General features: G+C 45.7%; 1 protein-coding gene across 2 annotated transcripts; it reads left to right on the top strand.

Moving 5' to 3' along the window:
• Positions 1-584: 584 nt before the first annotated feature.
• On the top strand, positions 585-10,148 carry LOC109750203 (pentatricopeptide repeat-containing protein At5g15010, mitochondrial). Of its 2 annotated transcripts, XR_006670450.2 has the most exons (3): positions 630-2,179; positions 9,268-9,442; positions 9,782-10,148. XR_006670450.2 is itself a non-coding variant. In XM_020309158.4 (2 exons), exon 1 carries the CDS (start codon positions 758-760, stop codon positions 2,150-2,152), a length of 1,395 nt encoding a protein of 464 aa, XP_020164747.1. In that variant the 5' UTR covers positions 585-757; the 3' UTR covers positions 2,153-2,179; positions 9,782-10,148. The 2 variants fall into 2 exon arrangements, 1 of the variants encoding a protein (XP_020164747.1); XM_020309158.4 differs by lacking the exon at positions 9,268-9,442 and having other exon boundaries at positions 585-2,179.
• Positions 10,149-10,844: the final 696 nt, after the last annotated feature.

Genomic DNA, 10,844 nt, shown 5'->3' with positions numbered 1-10,844 from the left:
GAATTTGCGTAAAATAAAAAGGTAAAAAAAGTAGCTGGGCCAAGATAATATCATACTATAGATATACGGGGAGAAAACTCAGCAAAAAATGAATTTGCGTAAAATAAAAGTTAAAAGAAGTAGCTGGGCCAAGATAATATCATACTATAGATATTCGGGAAGAAAATGCAAAAAAAAAAGTCAGAACCTGGGATCAAACCCAACTCTCCCCGATGGCAGAGCAACGCCCTAGCCAGTAGGTTACTTGTCTACTTGTCATAACGTTAGGGTCTAGCTGTAAATGATCCGGACGCAACCGGCGGCCACCTAATAAAAAACAAATCATTTTTGTCACTTACGGGTGGCATTGTTGGGTAACTTCTATTAATTTTAGGGATAATTTTCGTGACTACGACCAGAAGCAGTAGATGCTACCGCTCAAAAAAAAGAAGAAGAAGCAGTAGATGCTTTATTTTTTTTTCCAATTAAGCGAGACACAGTCGTTCCCACATTATTGGGCTAGGATGCGGAATGAAGTTAGTCAGCCGTGGGTTTGTCCGCCGAAACCAATAAACAGGCCAGATTTCAGCCGCGGCAGGTAACGACGGAGGCCCAAGACGACAGAGTTTGAGGATTTTACAAACACGCAGTTTTTCTTCAGATATAGAAAACCCAAACGCTGGATAGGAGGGCCAAAATTAGGATCGACAGTAGGAGTAGGATTTAGGGGGAAAGTAGAGGGGGACACTGCAGATCGAAGAAAGCACAGCCGCCGCCGATGAGCGCAACGGAGAAGAGCACGGAGGGGGAGGGGGAGGGGGAGGGGTCCCAGCGCGTGGAGGCGTTCCTCGACATCCTCGGCCGCGTCCCGATGGGGGAGGTGGAGGGGGCGCTGACCTCCTGCGGCGTCGGCCCGACGGCGGAGGCCGCGGAGCAGGTGCTCAAGTCCGAAACCTGCTACTCCCGCCCCAAATCGGCCGTCCGCTTCTTCCGCTGGGCGAAGGCGTCCGTGCAGCTCACCCCCTTGGCCTGGAACCTCCTCGTCGACATCCTCGGTAAGGCCGCCATGTTCGATCCCATGTGGGACGCCGTCCTCTCCATGAGCCAGGAGGGCGGCCTCCTCTCCGTCGCCACATTCGCCTCCATGTTCGCCTCCTACTGCGCGCGCGGCAACTTCAAGGAAGCCGCCATGGCCTTCGACGTCATGGAGCGCCACGGCGTGACGCCGGACGCCGTTGCCCTCAACTCCCTCCTCGCCGCCATGTGCCGCCGGGATGGCGGCGGGCAGGCCGCGTGGGAGCTTTTCGAACGCTACAAGACCACGGTCGCGCCCGACGCCGACACCTTCGCGATACTGCTCGAGGCGTGGGAGAAGGAGGGGAACGTCCAGCGCGCCAAGAGCACCTTCGGCGAGATGGTCGTCCGCGTCGGGTGGGACGCCAGCAACATGCCTGCCTACGATGCTTTCCTCTCCACGCTCGTGCGAGGGGACCAGTTCAACGAGGCACTCAAGTTCCTCCAGGTGATGCGGACCAAGGGCTGCCTCCCGGGGCTCAAGTTCTTTGCCAACGCGATCGACCTTGTCGTCCGCAAGGGAGACCATGCCAATGCTATTGCTATCTGGCAAATTATGGTCTCGGATGCAGGACTGGTTCCCAATCTCCCAATGTACAACGCCGTAATTGGCCTCTGCTCTAGTGTCGGTAACACCGACTACGCCTTCCAGATGCTCGATGAAATGCCCTTAAATGGGGTCTTTGCAGATTCTGATACATATAATTCCATACTTGAGGGGCTCATCAAGCAGCGCAAGGCTCGTGAGACTGAAGGTTTCCTCGCGGAGATGAGCAAGAACGAGCAGCTGCCCTCCGCCTCCAACTGTGCTGCTGCTATCAGCTTATTTTGTCAGGAGTTTAACCCATCTGCCGCAGTTGACGTTTGGCACTGCATCGTGGAGCACCAAATTACTCAGGCTGAGGAATCAGCCAAAGAGTTAATAGCTGGGCTTCTCGACTTTAGCAGGTTCGCCGAGGTGAAGAAATATACCGATCAGATGCTTGACATGGGAATTGAGTTGCCCCAGTCCACCATTGAAAAAATGAAGCGAGCATTTTACAAGGCTGAGAGGCACCACACATATGACCAACTTGCACGAAGGTTGAAGCGGCGGTAACAACACATTGATGGTATAATTCATTAGGTATGTCTTCTTTCATTTGGATGCCACTGGTTGTTTTGATGATTGCCATTTATTGTGTGAAACTACCAATTTTCATGACCTTATGTCACTTCCTCATTAGGCCTCAAGTTAATTAAACTACTTGGAACTATTATTCCAGATTACTACTTTCATGGCCTATATATTGTTAGCCCTATTGGCTATATATTCATTTTGAGAAACCATGAGGAATCGTTGGGCTCCACTGCTTGAAGTTTTGTTCGAAAGGAGGTAGACTCTAGCAGTTGCATTGCCTAATTTTGGAAAGTCTGTCTTTTTCTGCTATGTCCCGTGGTTAGGGAGGGTGGAGATGGTGTGACTAGGGGTTGAAGGAAGAGAGGATAATTTTGAGGAGGAGGATGGCTGATAAACGGGAGAAATTAGACAACTTCATTCTACTTTATCCAACAGCCGGGGTCACCTTATATAGATGTGAGACACCCTAAGAAAAAGGAACACAAAACTCCGGAATATGGAAAAGAGGCCTAACTTGGGGGGGGGGGGGGGGGGGCTGACCCGGTGACCCCTCTTTTATTGTTAACCTGGCATAACAATTTCTTCCCTTCAAAACAGTTCAAAATGACATATATAAACATGATTTCCCTTCAAAGCCTTGCCTAGATCCCGCGGAAAAGGAAGCAAGACCACCACCTTTTATTGAACGTTTTCTGCCATAAATAGGACTTGAAAGTAGACCCGGGCACATCCGGGCCGGGCTCGGGCTCAGTTTTTCTGCCTGAAGCTTGACCCAAAAGCCCGAACAGGTCATAAATCACTATTTTATTAGACATATAGGTATAATATATCATTTAAATATCCCAAAATTCATTATTTTAATTAAAAAGTACACTTTCATGTGTTTCGGGCCAGGCCGGGCTGGGCTTGGGATTTGAGGTCAGACTTTGCAAAGCCCGGCCTGAACTTACTTGAAAGGCTTTGCGGTTGGAAGTATAGTCTTGGCTCTTGTTTATTATTCGTAACAAAAGAATTGTTAGCCCACATCTACTAGTGTATGAGCAAAATTTTGTTTTCCTTCCATCATAGGGACACCCATCCCACATGATAACCGCATTACCCATGTGTAAAACCCCAATAGGGAAGGTTTACTACTAGACTCCTAGTTTGTACTTGCGGTTATGTTTGTGGCAAAAAGCTATGCTTGGAAGGTAAACACGCACAAGCATGGAAACCCAAGATGGCAATTTTGCCATGGGTATTTCGCAATTTTTCCCCATGGGTAGAGTATGGGTACGATTCTTTGCCCTTGGCCCTTGGTAACTTGGTTAGACAATCTCCAATGGCGTCGCCCACTCCCCCGTGCTCATCCGAACCGGGCTATCCAGACAAAAAAAGGCCTCCAACGGGCTCCCTAGTCCAGCCCTATTTGTCTGATAGTTCGTAGTGTCAAATGAACGGGAGTACGGGAGTCCGGTCTGTTCGCCACGTAGGACACGTACACCGGAACCCCTCCCCGTCCCCACTCCACCCTTCCTTCTCCACTCCATTTGCTCGCGTCCCACCTCTCACTTCGTCGGCCATCACCGTAACCCCACCCCGACGGCCGCTGCCGCCCCTAGCTCGATCGCTGCGCTCCCACCTCGACTTGAGCCCGCTGCCCCAGTCCATCTTCCACATGGATCTATCCAGCCACACAGATGTGTCCTTCAAGATGTCCGAGGCACTGCCGGCCATGTTCGGGATGAATTTGGAGAGCCTAGCACGCAAAAAGCACAACACCAAGCAAAAGGCTCAAGCGGCAGCTCCTCCAGCTCACGTCCATGCCATGCTCGTACCTGCACTTGCACTTCTGGCCGCCCAAAGAAGGAATACATGAAATTGAGAATGAGAGATGGCAAGTGCCAAAAGAGATAGAATGAAGGAAGAAAAGAAGGACGGAAGGTTCAACACATTCATGGAGATACAAACAAAGATTGTTGAAATTGAGAATGGGGAGGGTTGCACTTGAAAGAGAGGAAGTCGGACTGGCAAGGTTCATCGAGGAGTCAAGGGTCATGTTCACCGACAGTACCATCATGGATGTCGATGCGCTCAAGTGGGTTCCGCCGGATGCCTAGCAACATCAATGCACGCCATGAAAATGACGATGTACATTTCGGTTTGTTCAATCCGAATCATGAACTTTGATTGAATTGTTTGTCATGCATAATTTATCTTAAAATTGTTTGTCATGATATACCTACCGTTGAATTGTTCTTGGTTGTTGCAAATGGATGAAAAATTTGAGTTTGAGAAAACGAGGGCAGGGGGATTTGGGGGCGTCGTTGTTTACCACTTTGTCCCCTTAGGGGACACCATTTGACCGACGCCCTTAGAGATCCCCTTAGTCATGGGTTGGACATGTGTCTAATTTGTTTGCAACCAGTTACACGGGTAATATTTTCATAATTAAATATTTTTTTGTTTCATATGACATGTGGGCCATCATGGATGTATCACATATGTTTGTGAACCTTGACTCATACGCCCATGAATTTTCTCATCAACTTGATGAATTAATTTTAAGATATAGGACTTCCCTATTAGAACAGGTTGCTCAAAGGGGTCGCCTGTTCTTCCATCAAATATTCTGCTTTTTCCCGGGTACTCGGGTTCAAATACCCATGGATTTTTTGTTTCTTTACTGGCTTCATATAATTCTGAAAACACAAGTTTTCTTGAAGCCTCTTGCTCATACTATTTGTACATGCCAAGATGACATGATAGGTACCAACGAACATGGATACCCATCGGGTTTAGGCATAGCCGCATAGGCATGATTGTTTCGCCATGAGTGGGCGATGAGCACCCTTGTGGGCATGGGTTTGATAGTGCTCGTTGTGCCAATTCCTATGCGTGCTCCGCTCGATTTAGCTGCCAACATGTATTTTTCATTGACATACGGAACAAGGTCGTTCTTGTGATGTCTCCACACACTGTCATGTGACTAGGCTACTAACTCCACGAGGATATCGTGTACTATGTTCCTTACCATCTGCAATGACAACGCTCTCCCTATCTCGTCCGTGTCATTGCCTCACTTAGGCGTTGTTGATTCCTAGAACCATGAATCCACAATGACTTCACTTGTTTGTTTTTATGCGGCATTCTTGCATTGTAAACAAACGACCAAGTTTTTCTTCAGAGGCCCAACACATGTGATTTCTAGAACCATTGCATTCAATTTTAGTTGTGTTGTTCTTGGGTAAACGGGCTTCAAGGCATGCCCATGGGCAGTGGGCACCTCCCGTTGATAAGCATGTCAAGTGTCTATGCTTGTCTGTGGAATGCATGACTGACACTTTCATGTTGTCGATGTTTGTTTGCAACATGAAAGTGGTTAGGATAATTTCCGACCGAAACCATTTCCAAATCCGTTTTCATATGATACGGTAAGAGCTTTTTGACATCCGAACACAATCCAGTCCGAATCCGAATCCGATTGATAGGATATGGTACTAATATACAAGGCCGTAGGATAATCCGTTTTTCCTAGTCGGATAATCCAACCTTTTAAATATGGATATACGATTTATGCATGAAAAGTTTTAAGTATTAAATAGCAATATGGGAATGTTATCTTTGCTTATGAGACGAGACATGCTTTTTAGTGATCTATTTGGCTTATTTTAGTATATTTTAGTGCTTTATGCGTGTTTAAAGTGTATAAGTATTAATACTTGCTCATTGTTTATTTATAACTTTAGGCAAAGCATTTATATATTTCTTGTATATGCATGTGGTATATGACCCTTTTTTATCCGGGTCCATTCCGTTACCTTACCATGTTTTAATCTCCATAATCCGCTATTTGAATTCGCATCGGCGCCGCTTCCGAATCCGACAATAAATATGCAATAGGATAAGGTATGAGCATTATCCATCCGAATCTGATTCAGTTTCATGTTTCATCCCTACTAAGAACAATACAGGGAATGTACGTAGATTTTTGTGCCAGGGGGTTGTCACCTTAGGTTACCAGATGGACACAAGGCATAAGCTTTACCCAGCTTCGGGCCCTCACATGACGAACAATAACCCTACTCCTGCCTATATAGGATTTGTATCCAATAGAAATTACAAATGGGTGCACAATGCCGCGTCCGGCAAGTCGGAGGCCGAGTTGCTGAAGTTGAAGGTGGATGACCTAGACGGAATGTCTAGATCAGATATGCTAATTAGCTATTATATGCTTCTAGGGTTTCTGGAGTCGAAAGAGTCCTTGGTTCCTGCGAGTCAAAAAAGTCCATGATCTTAGTCGGTGGCCACCTTCCTTCATCTCCATCATCTTGATGCACACGCCTTGGACTCCCTATTTGGTAGTTGTATGACTCCATTTTAGGGAGATTCGGGGCGGCATGCCTAGGGGAATCAACCACCCAAGTCCATGATCTTAGTCGGTGGCCACCTTCCTTCATCTCCATCATCTTGATGCACACGCCTTGGACTCCCTATTTGGTAGTTGTATGACTCCATTTTAGGGAGATTCGGGGTGACATGCCTAGGGGAATCAACTGCCCAAATACGGGACCATCCGACCATGCGCAAGTAGGCAAACATGGCCAATTTTAGGACATGCGCATCATGGGCAAGTGCCGAATCATCTTTCCCTCGACGCATGGGCAACCATGTACGCAACACGCCTAACTTACATCCCTATATCCTCTTCTATTAAAACACAGATAAGTAGATACCCTTGTTATCTTGCAATTTATTGGTCACAGGTGGTTAATGTTTCAACCTACATTCACACAATATTAAGGCTTCCATCAATATCTCACGTGATCAACTATGGCGTTTTATTAGATGGTGACCCTGTGTGGTGGGGAAAGTTGCTGGGCAGCCAAAAGCAGCAGGGCCCACCTAACTTTTCCTCTCTTCTATGAAACTCCTATGGATCCATCCATGTGACACTCTCCTCGGTCTCCTCTTTCTTGTGGAACTTTGAAATTTCTGAAAGTTTTAGAAGTCCATTTTTTTGGAAGTTTGAATTTTCGAAAAGACAAAAGTAAAATTTCCAAAAGTTCAGAATTTTCCAAAATATTGAAAATTTGAACTTCCAGCAAGTTCAAAATTCTAAAACGTGGGATATTGGATTTTTTGACGGTTGATGTTGCAATTTCTAAAACTTACCAAAAAGGAAATTTTTTGATCAGGCGTGACTATGCAAAACTGGAAAGTGCCGCTAATCGGAAATTGACCCGCCAGAGAAGAAGCGGGTGGGTGAGCGCCAAACAGCAGCTCCTTGCTTAAAGATCTTGGTTCTGAACTTATAATAAATCTGAGTAGAACGTTGTGCGACTCCTTGATGGCAGGACCTTGTGGGGCGATCGATTCAAAGTACCTTTTAGGATTGTATCCATAGGATTTTTTTTCTTTCTTATTATGAAGGCTGTTTGATTTGTAGGACCATAATCCCTTTAATTTTTTCCTAGGGCATTTCCTACTGTCTGATGCTTCTGAGAAAAGTTATTGTCGTTTTCCTATGGTGCACTCAAGCATTCATTTCATTGCTAGAAATTCTTATGGTTGTCAAACCTACTGGATACAGGAAGTCATGGCATTGTAACTCCCATATTTTTCCTATTCCTGTGTTTTTTCATGGTGCATTTTGAATCCTGCTAATCATAGGGGCCTAATGTATATATTCCCATATTTTGTTCTTCCACGAGGCCAATGATAGCAGGAATGCGGCCTTCCCTTGGTAGCACTAGAAGTGTAGGGTATGGTAGCTTCGACAAGCTAAAAAAACACACAACAGCGGCAACCTTATATTGAGGGGAATCGTTAAGAGGTATATAGAGGAGTATGCGGGATCGGCAGTGGCACGTTATCCGCTTGATCCGTCAAAGTCGAGGTTTGTTGTTGGTTTGGGGTATGGGCTCATTTTTTTTCTTTGATATATGTGGTGGACTAGGCAGTACGCAATTGTACATGGGAAAGTAGCCGTTGTTTTTTTGGCACTGAGGTAAAAAACCTAGCCTCCTACACTGGCAAGAGTATATTCTTAAGACTAGCTTCACTAAATTCTCTCCTTGCTGATTATGCCATATATGGCTTGGCCATTGTTTTTAAGGCGGTAAGGCGACCTAAGGCGAGCACCACCCGCTCTAGCGCCTAGGCGACGCCTAAGCGCCTATGGCGGACGCCTAAGCGCCTAAGGCGGGCATATTTGTAAGGCGCTGCCCGGGCGCCTAAGCGTCCAAGGCAGGACGCCTTAAAAACAATGGGCTTGGCGCTAATAAACAAGTAGGAAGAGTAAATTGCACAGTAGGTTTGCAAACTTGCCTTGTTGGATCAGTTTAGTTAATAATTTGCAAAATGTGAGTTCAACAGCTTAAACATGGCAAAGTGTTTGAACCACCAATCTAAATGAGGCAAAGTGCGCCCCCCCCCCCCCCCCCCCCCCCGCTTTCTTCTTTTTTGTTTCGCCAAGTATGCCCCTACCTCTTTGTCCCATTTGACTGCATTGTGCTCTCTCAGCTGTTGCTTGGGTCGTAGACACCGCCAGCCACTAGCATCTGTCTCAGCCAAGGTGAGAGAGTGGGAAAGAGATATGTTGAATGAGGGAGAGAGAACGGCTGAGAAATAGCGGAAGAGGTGATGTTTTTATTTTGGACAAATCCCAGGTTAGCTAGTTTTTTTGTCTTACGTGGCTTGCTTGTTGGTGGAATTGGTCCAAAGATGCACCACTGTCAATTTTAGCATGCCCACTTCTTTAGAATGTCTGTTATTAAGTTCAGGTTTGTGTATTTATGTGACTCTGTTGTTTAGCTGATTTTTTTAATGTTTAACCTGGACAACATAAGTTGGACACCTCTTGTGGTGCTTTCAAGCAATCAACTTCTGATTTAAGCACCAAATGGTCCAAAATCAATATGTTTTACTTTTATGATGGTGTAGTTTTACATGAAAAAAAAACTAATCTGAAGATACATGAAAGATTAGTTGTACTTGCGTGAATAGTAGCATTTGTCCTCTTTTCTTCTGACTTTTTAGTTATCGTTTGTCATATTTCTCAGTTTAATTACTCTTGAGGTATGAATTTAAGAGTGGAATTTCATTGTACATAGATAGGATAAGAGTGAACCGCTATAGTGCAGGAGTGCACCACAGCACTGCCGGAGCTACATGTTGGTAAAATCGGCCGTGGCCCGCCCAGTTCATAGCAATTATAGTGGATATTAAGAGTAAACTCAGCCATGAGGATGAAAAATAATCGGTCTTCCTTCGTACCGGCCCGCCCAGGTTTGCTACTGTAGCTCTGCCACTGCACCACAGGTAGTGATTGCCTAGCATATGTTAATAACCTGGTCATAGCAGTCGCAGTAAAATCATGGGTGTCCAAAATACCTGTCAAATCTTCGTTTCGAAAAAAAAAGCCTGTCAAATCGTTTTGTTTTCAAGGATAAGTCATCTGGATAAGAGCGTTGATTATTTCTTAACTTGCTGGACTCATTGGCATGGATAAGAGCATCAAATCAGTGTAGCAGCCTCTTTCTGGAATCAACTGCCTTATGACCAGAAGTTTGCATTTTTTTTCTTTCTAATCTTTCGCTAGCTAAACTCTCCTTCGTTCCTCTGCAGAAACGAGCGAGACCGAGAAGCTGTAGGATGAGGTTTCATGCTGCCAGAGCAAGCTGCGGTATGTATTCAAAGTGGAAAGTGGATGGAAGTCTTTGGTGCAGCGGGTACAGGTTCTGGATGTTGTTTTGCGCCACTGGTTGTATGGAAGATGTTTCCTGGAAGTATAGCATTGTACTGTTGTACTTGGCATGGAAGAGCAGTTTCTGAGATAGCTGTAATGCTGTACTTTTGCGTTAACTGGAGTAGCCTGTTGCCTTTTCTTCTGCAGTGTTTGTTTGACTGTTGCTGGACAGGAATAGGGAGATTCCGTTTCTCGCTCAAATATAAAAGCTTCTGAAAAACCGAGGTAGATTCAGGAGCACAGTAATCTATTTTGCCAGGTAGGATGCCCAAATAGGTTTTGATACCCATATTTTCAGTTTTTATTAGGAGCTCAGTTGACGACCCATTGAACCGAACACACCCTAAGAGCACCACCAGTGTTGCACAGAACTTGGACAGGGCATCTCACTTCCCTTGTTTTCGGAAGGGCACAGCTCACCATTCTTGTAAATCGAGTGTCAGTCCGACATGGGATGTTTTCAAAATTTCCCTAGAGTTACGATGGAGCTGTTACCTTGTTATGCCATCCTGTTTTACTAGCAGGCCACCCATTCGATGGACAGTGTGCAAGATGATCTGTCCCTTTCCACATGGAAGTGAACTCTCGGTTTGTTTTTATAAACAAATCTGAAACGACAAGGAACGCATCGTCCTTCGTTGCGAGCCCGGTTGCTGAAACGCATCAAATAATTCTGCCTGAATAGGACTCGAGCCGTCAGGCTCATCTCAGCCATAAAGCCGCTCAAAAAAATTAGTTGTGTCATCTTCACTGGTGGGTTGGTCTGGCCGGTCCTTGTTTTTATTTGTGCGTATTCATCAATGGCTAATGGTGCATCCGCTCTTCCCCGAGTTGCATGCGCATGTACTCGTGTACTTAGTACACTACCAACAGTTCTATCCAATGATTGATTTTAGGGGGCGGCTGGATAGGGCACAAAATTTGTTGGGCTCCATGTTCAGC

This window comes from Aegilops tauschii, chromosome 2 (genome assembly GCF_002575655.3).
Source record: "Aegilops tauschii subsp. strangulata cultivar AL8/78 chromosome 2, Aet v6.0, whole genome shotgun sequence".
NCBI classification, from domain to species: domain Eukaryota; kingdom Viridiplantae; phylum Streptophyta; class Magnoliopsida; order Poales; family Poaceae; genus Aegilops; species Aegilops tauschii.
The sequence above is the reverse complement of the archived record's forward strand: the minus strand, read 5'-3'. Positions and strand labels throughout refer to the sequence as shown.

What these genes read in the sequence shown, in the direction of transcription:
- LOC109750203 (XM_020309158.4), top strand. Translation starts at nt 758, where the DNA reads ATGAGCGCAACGGAGAAGAGCACGGAGGGGGAGGGGGAGGGGGAGGGG.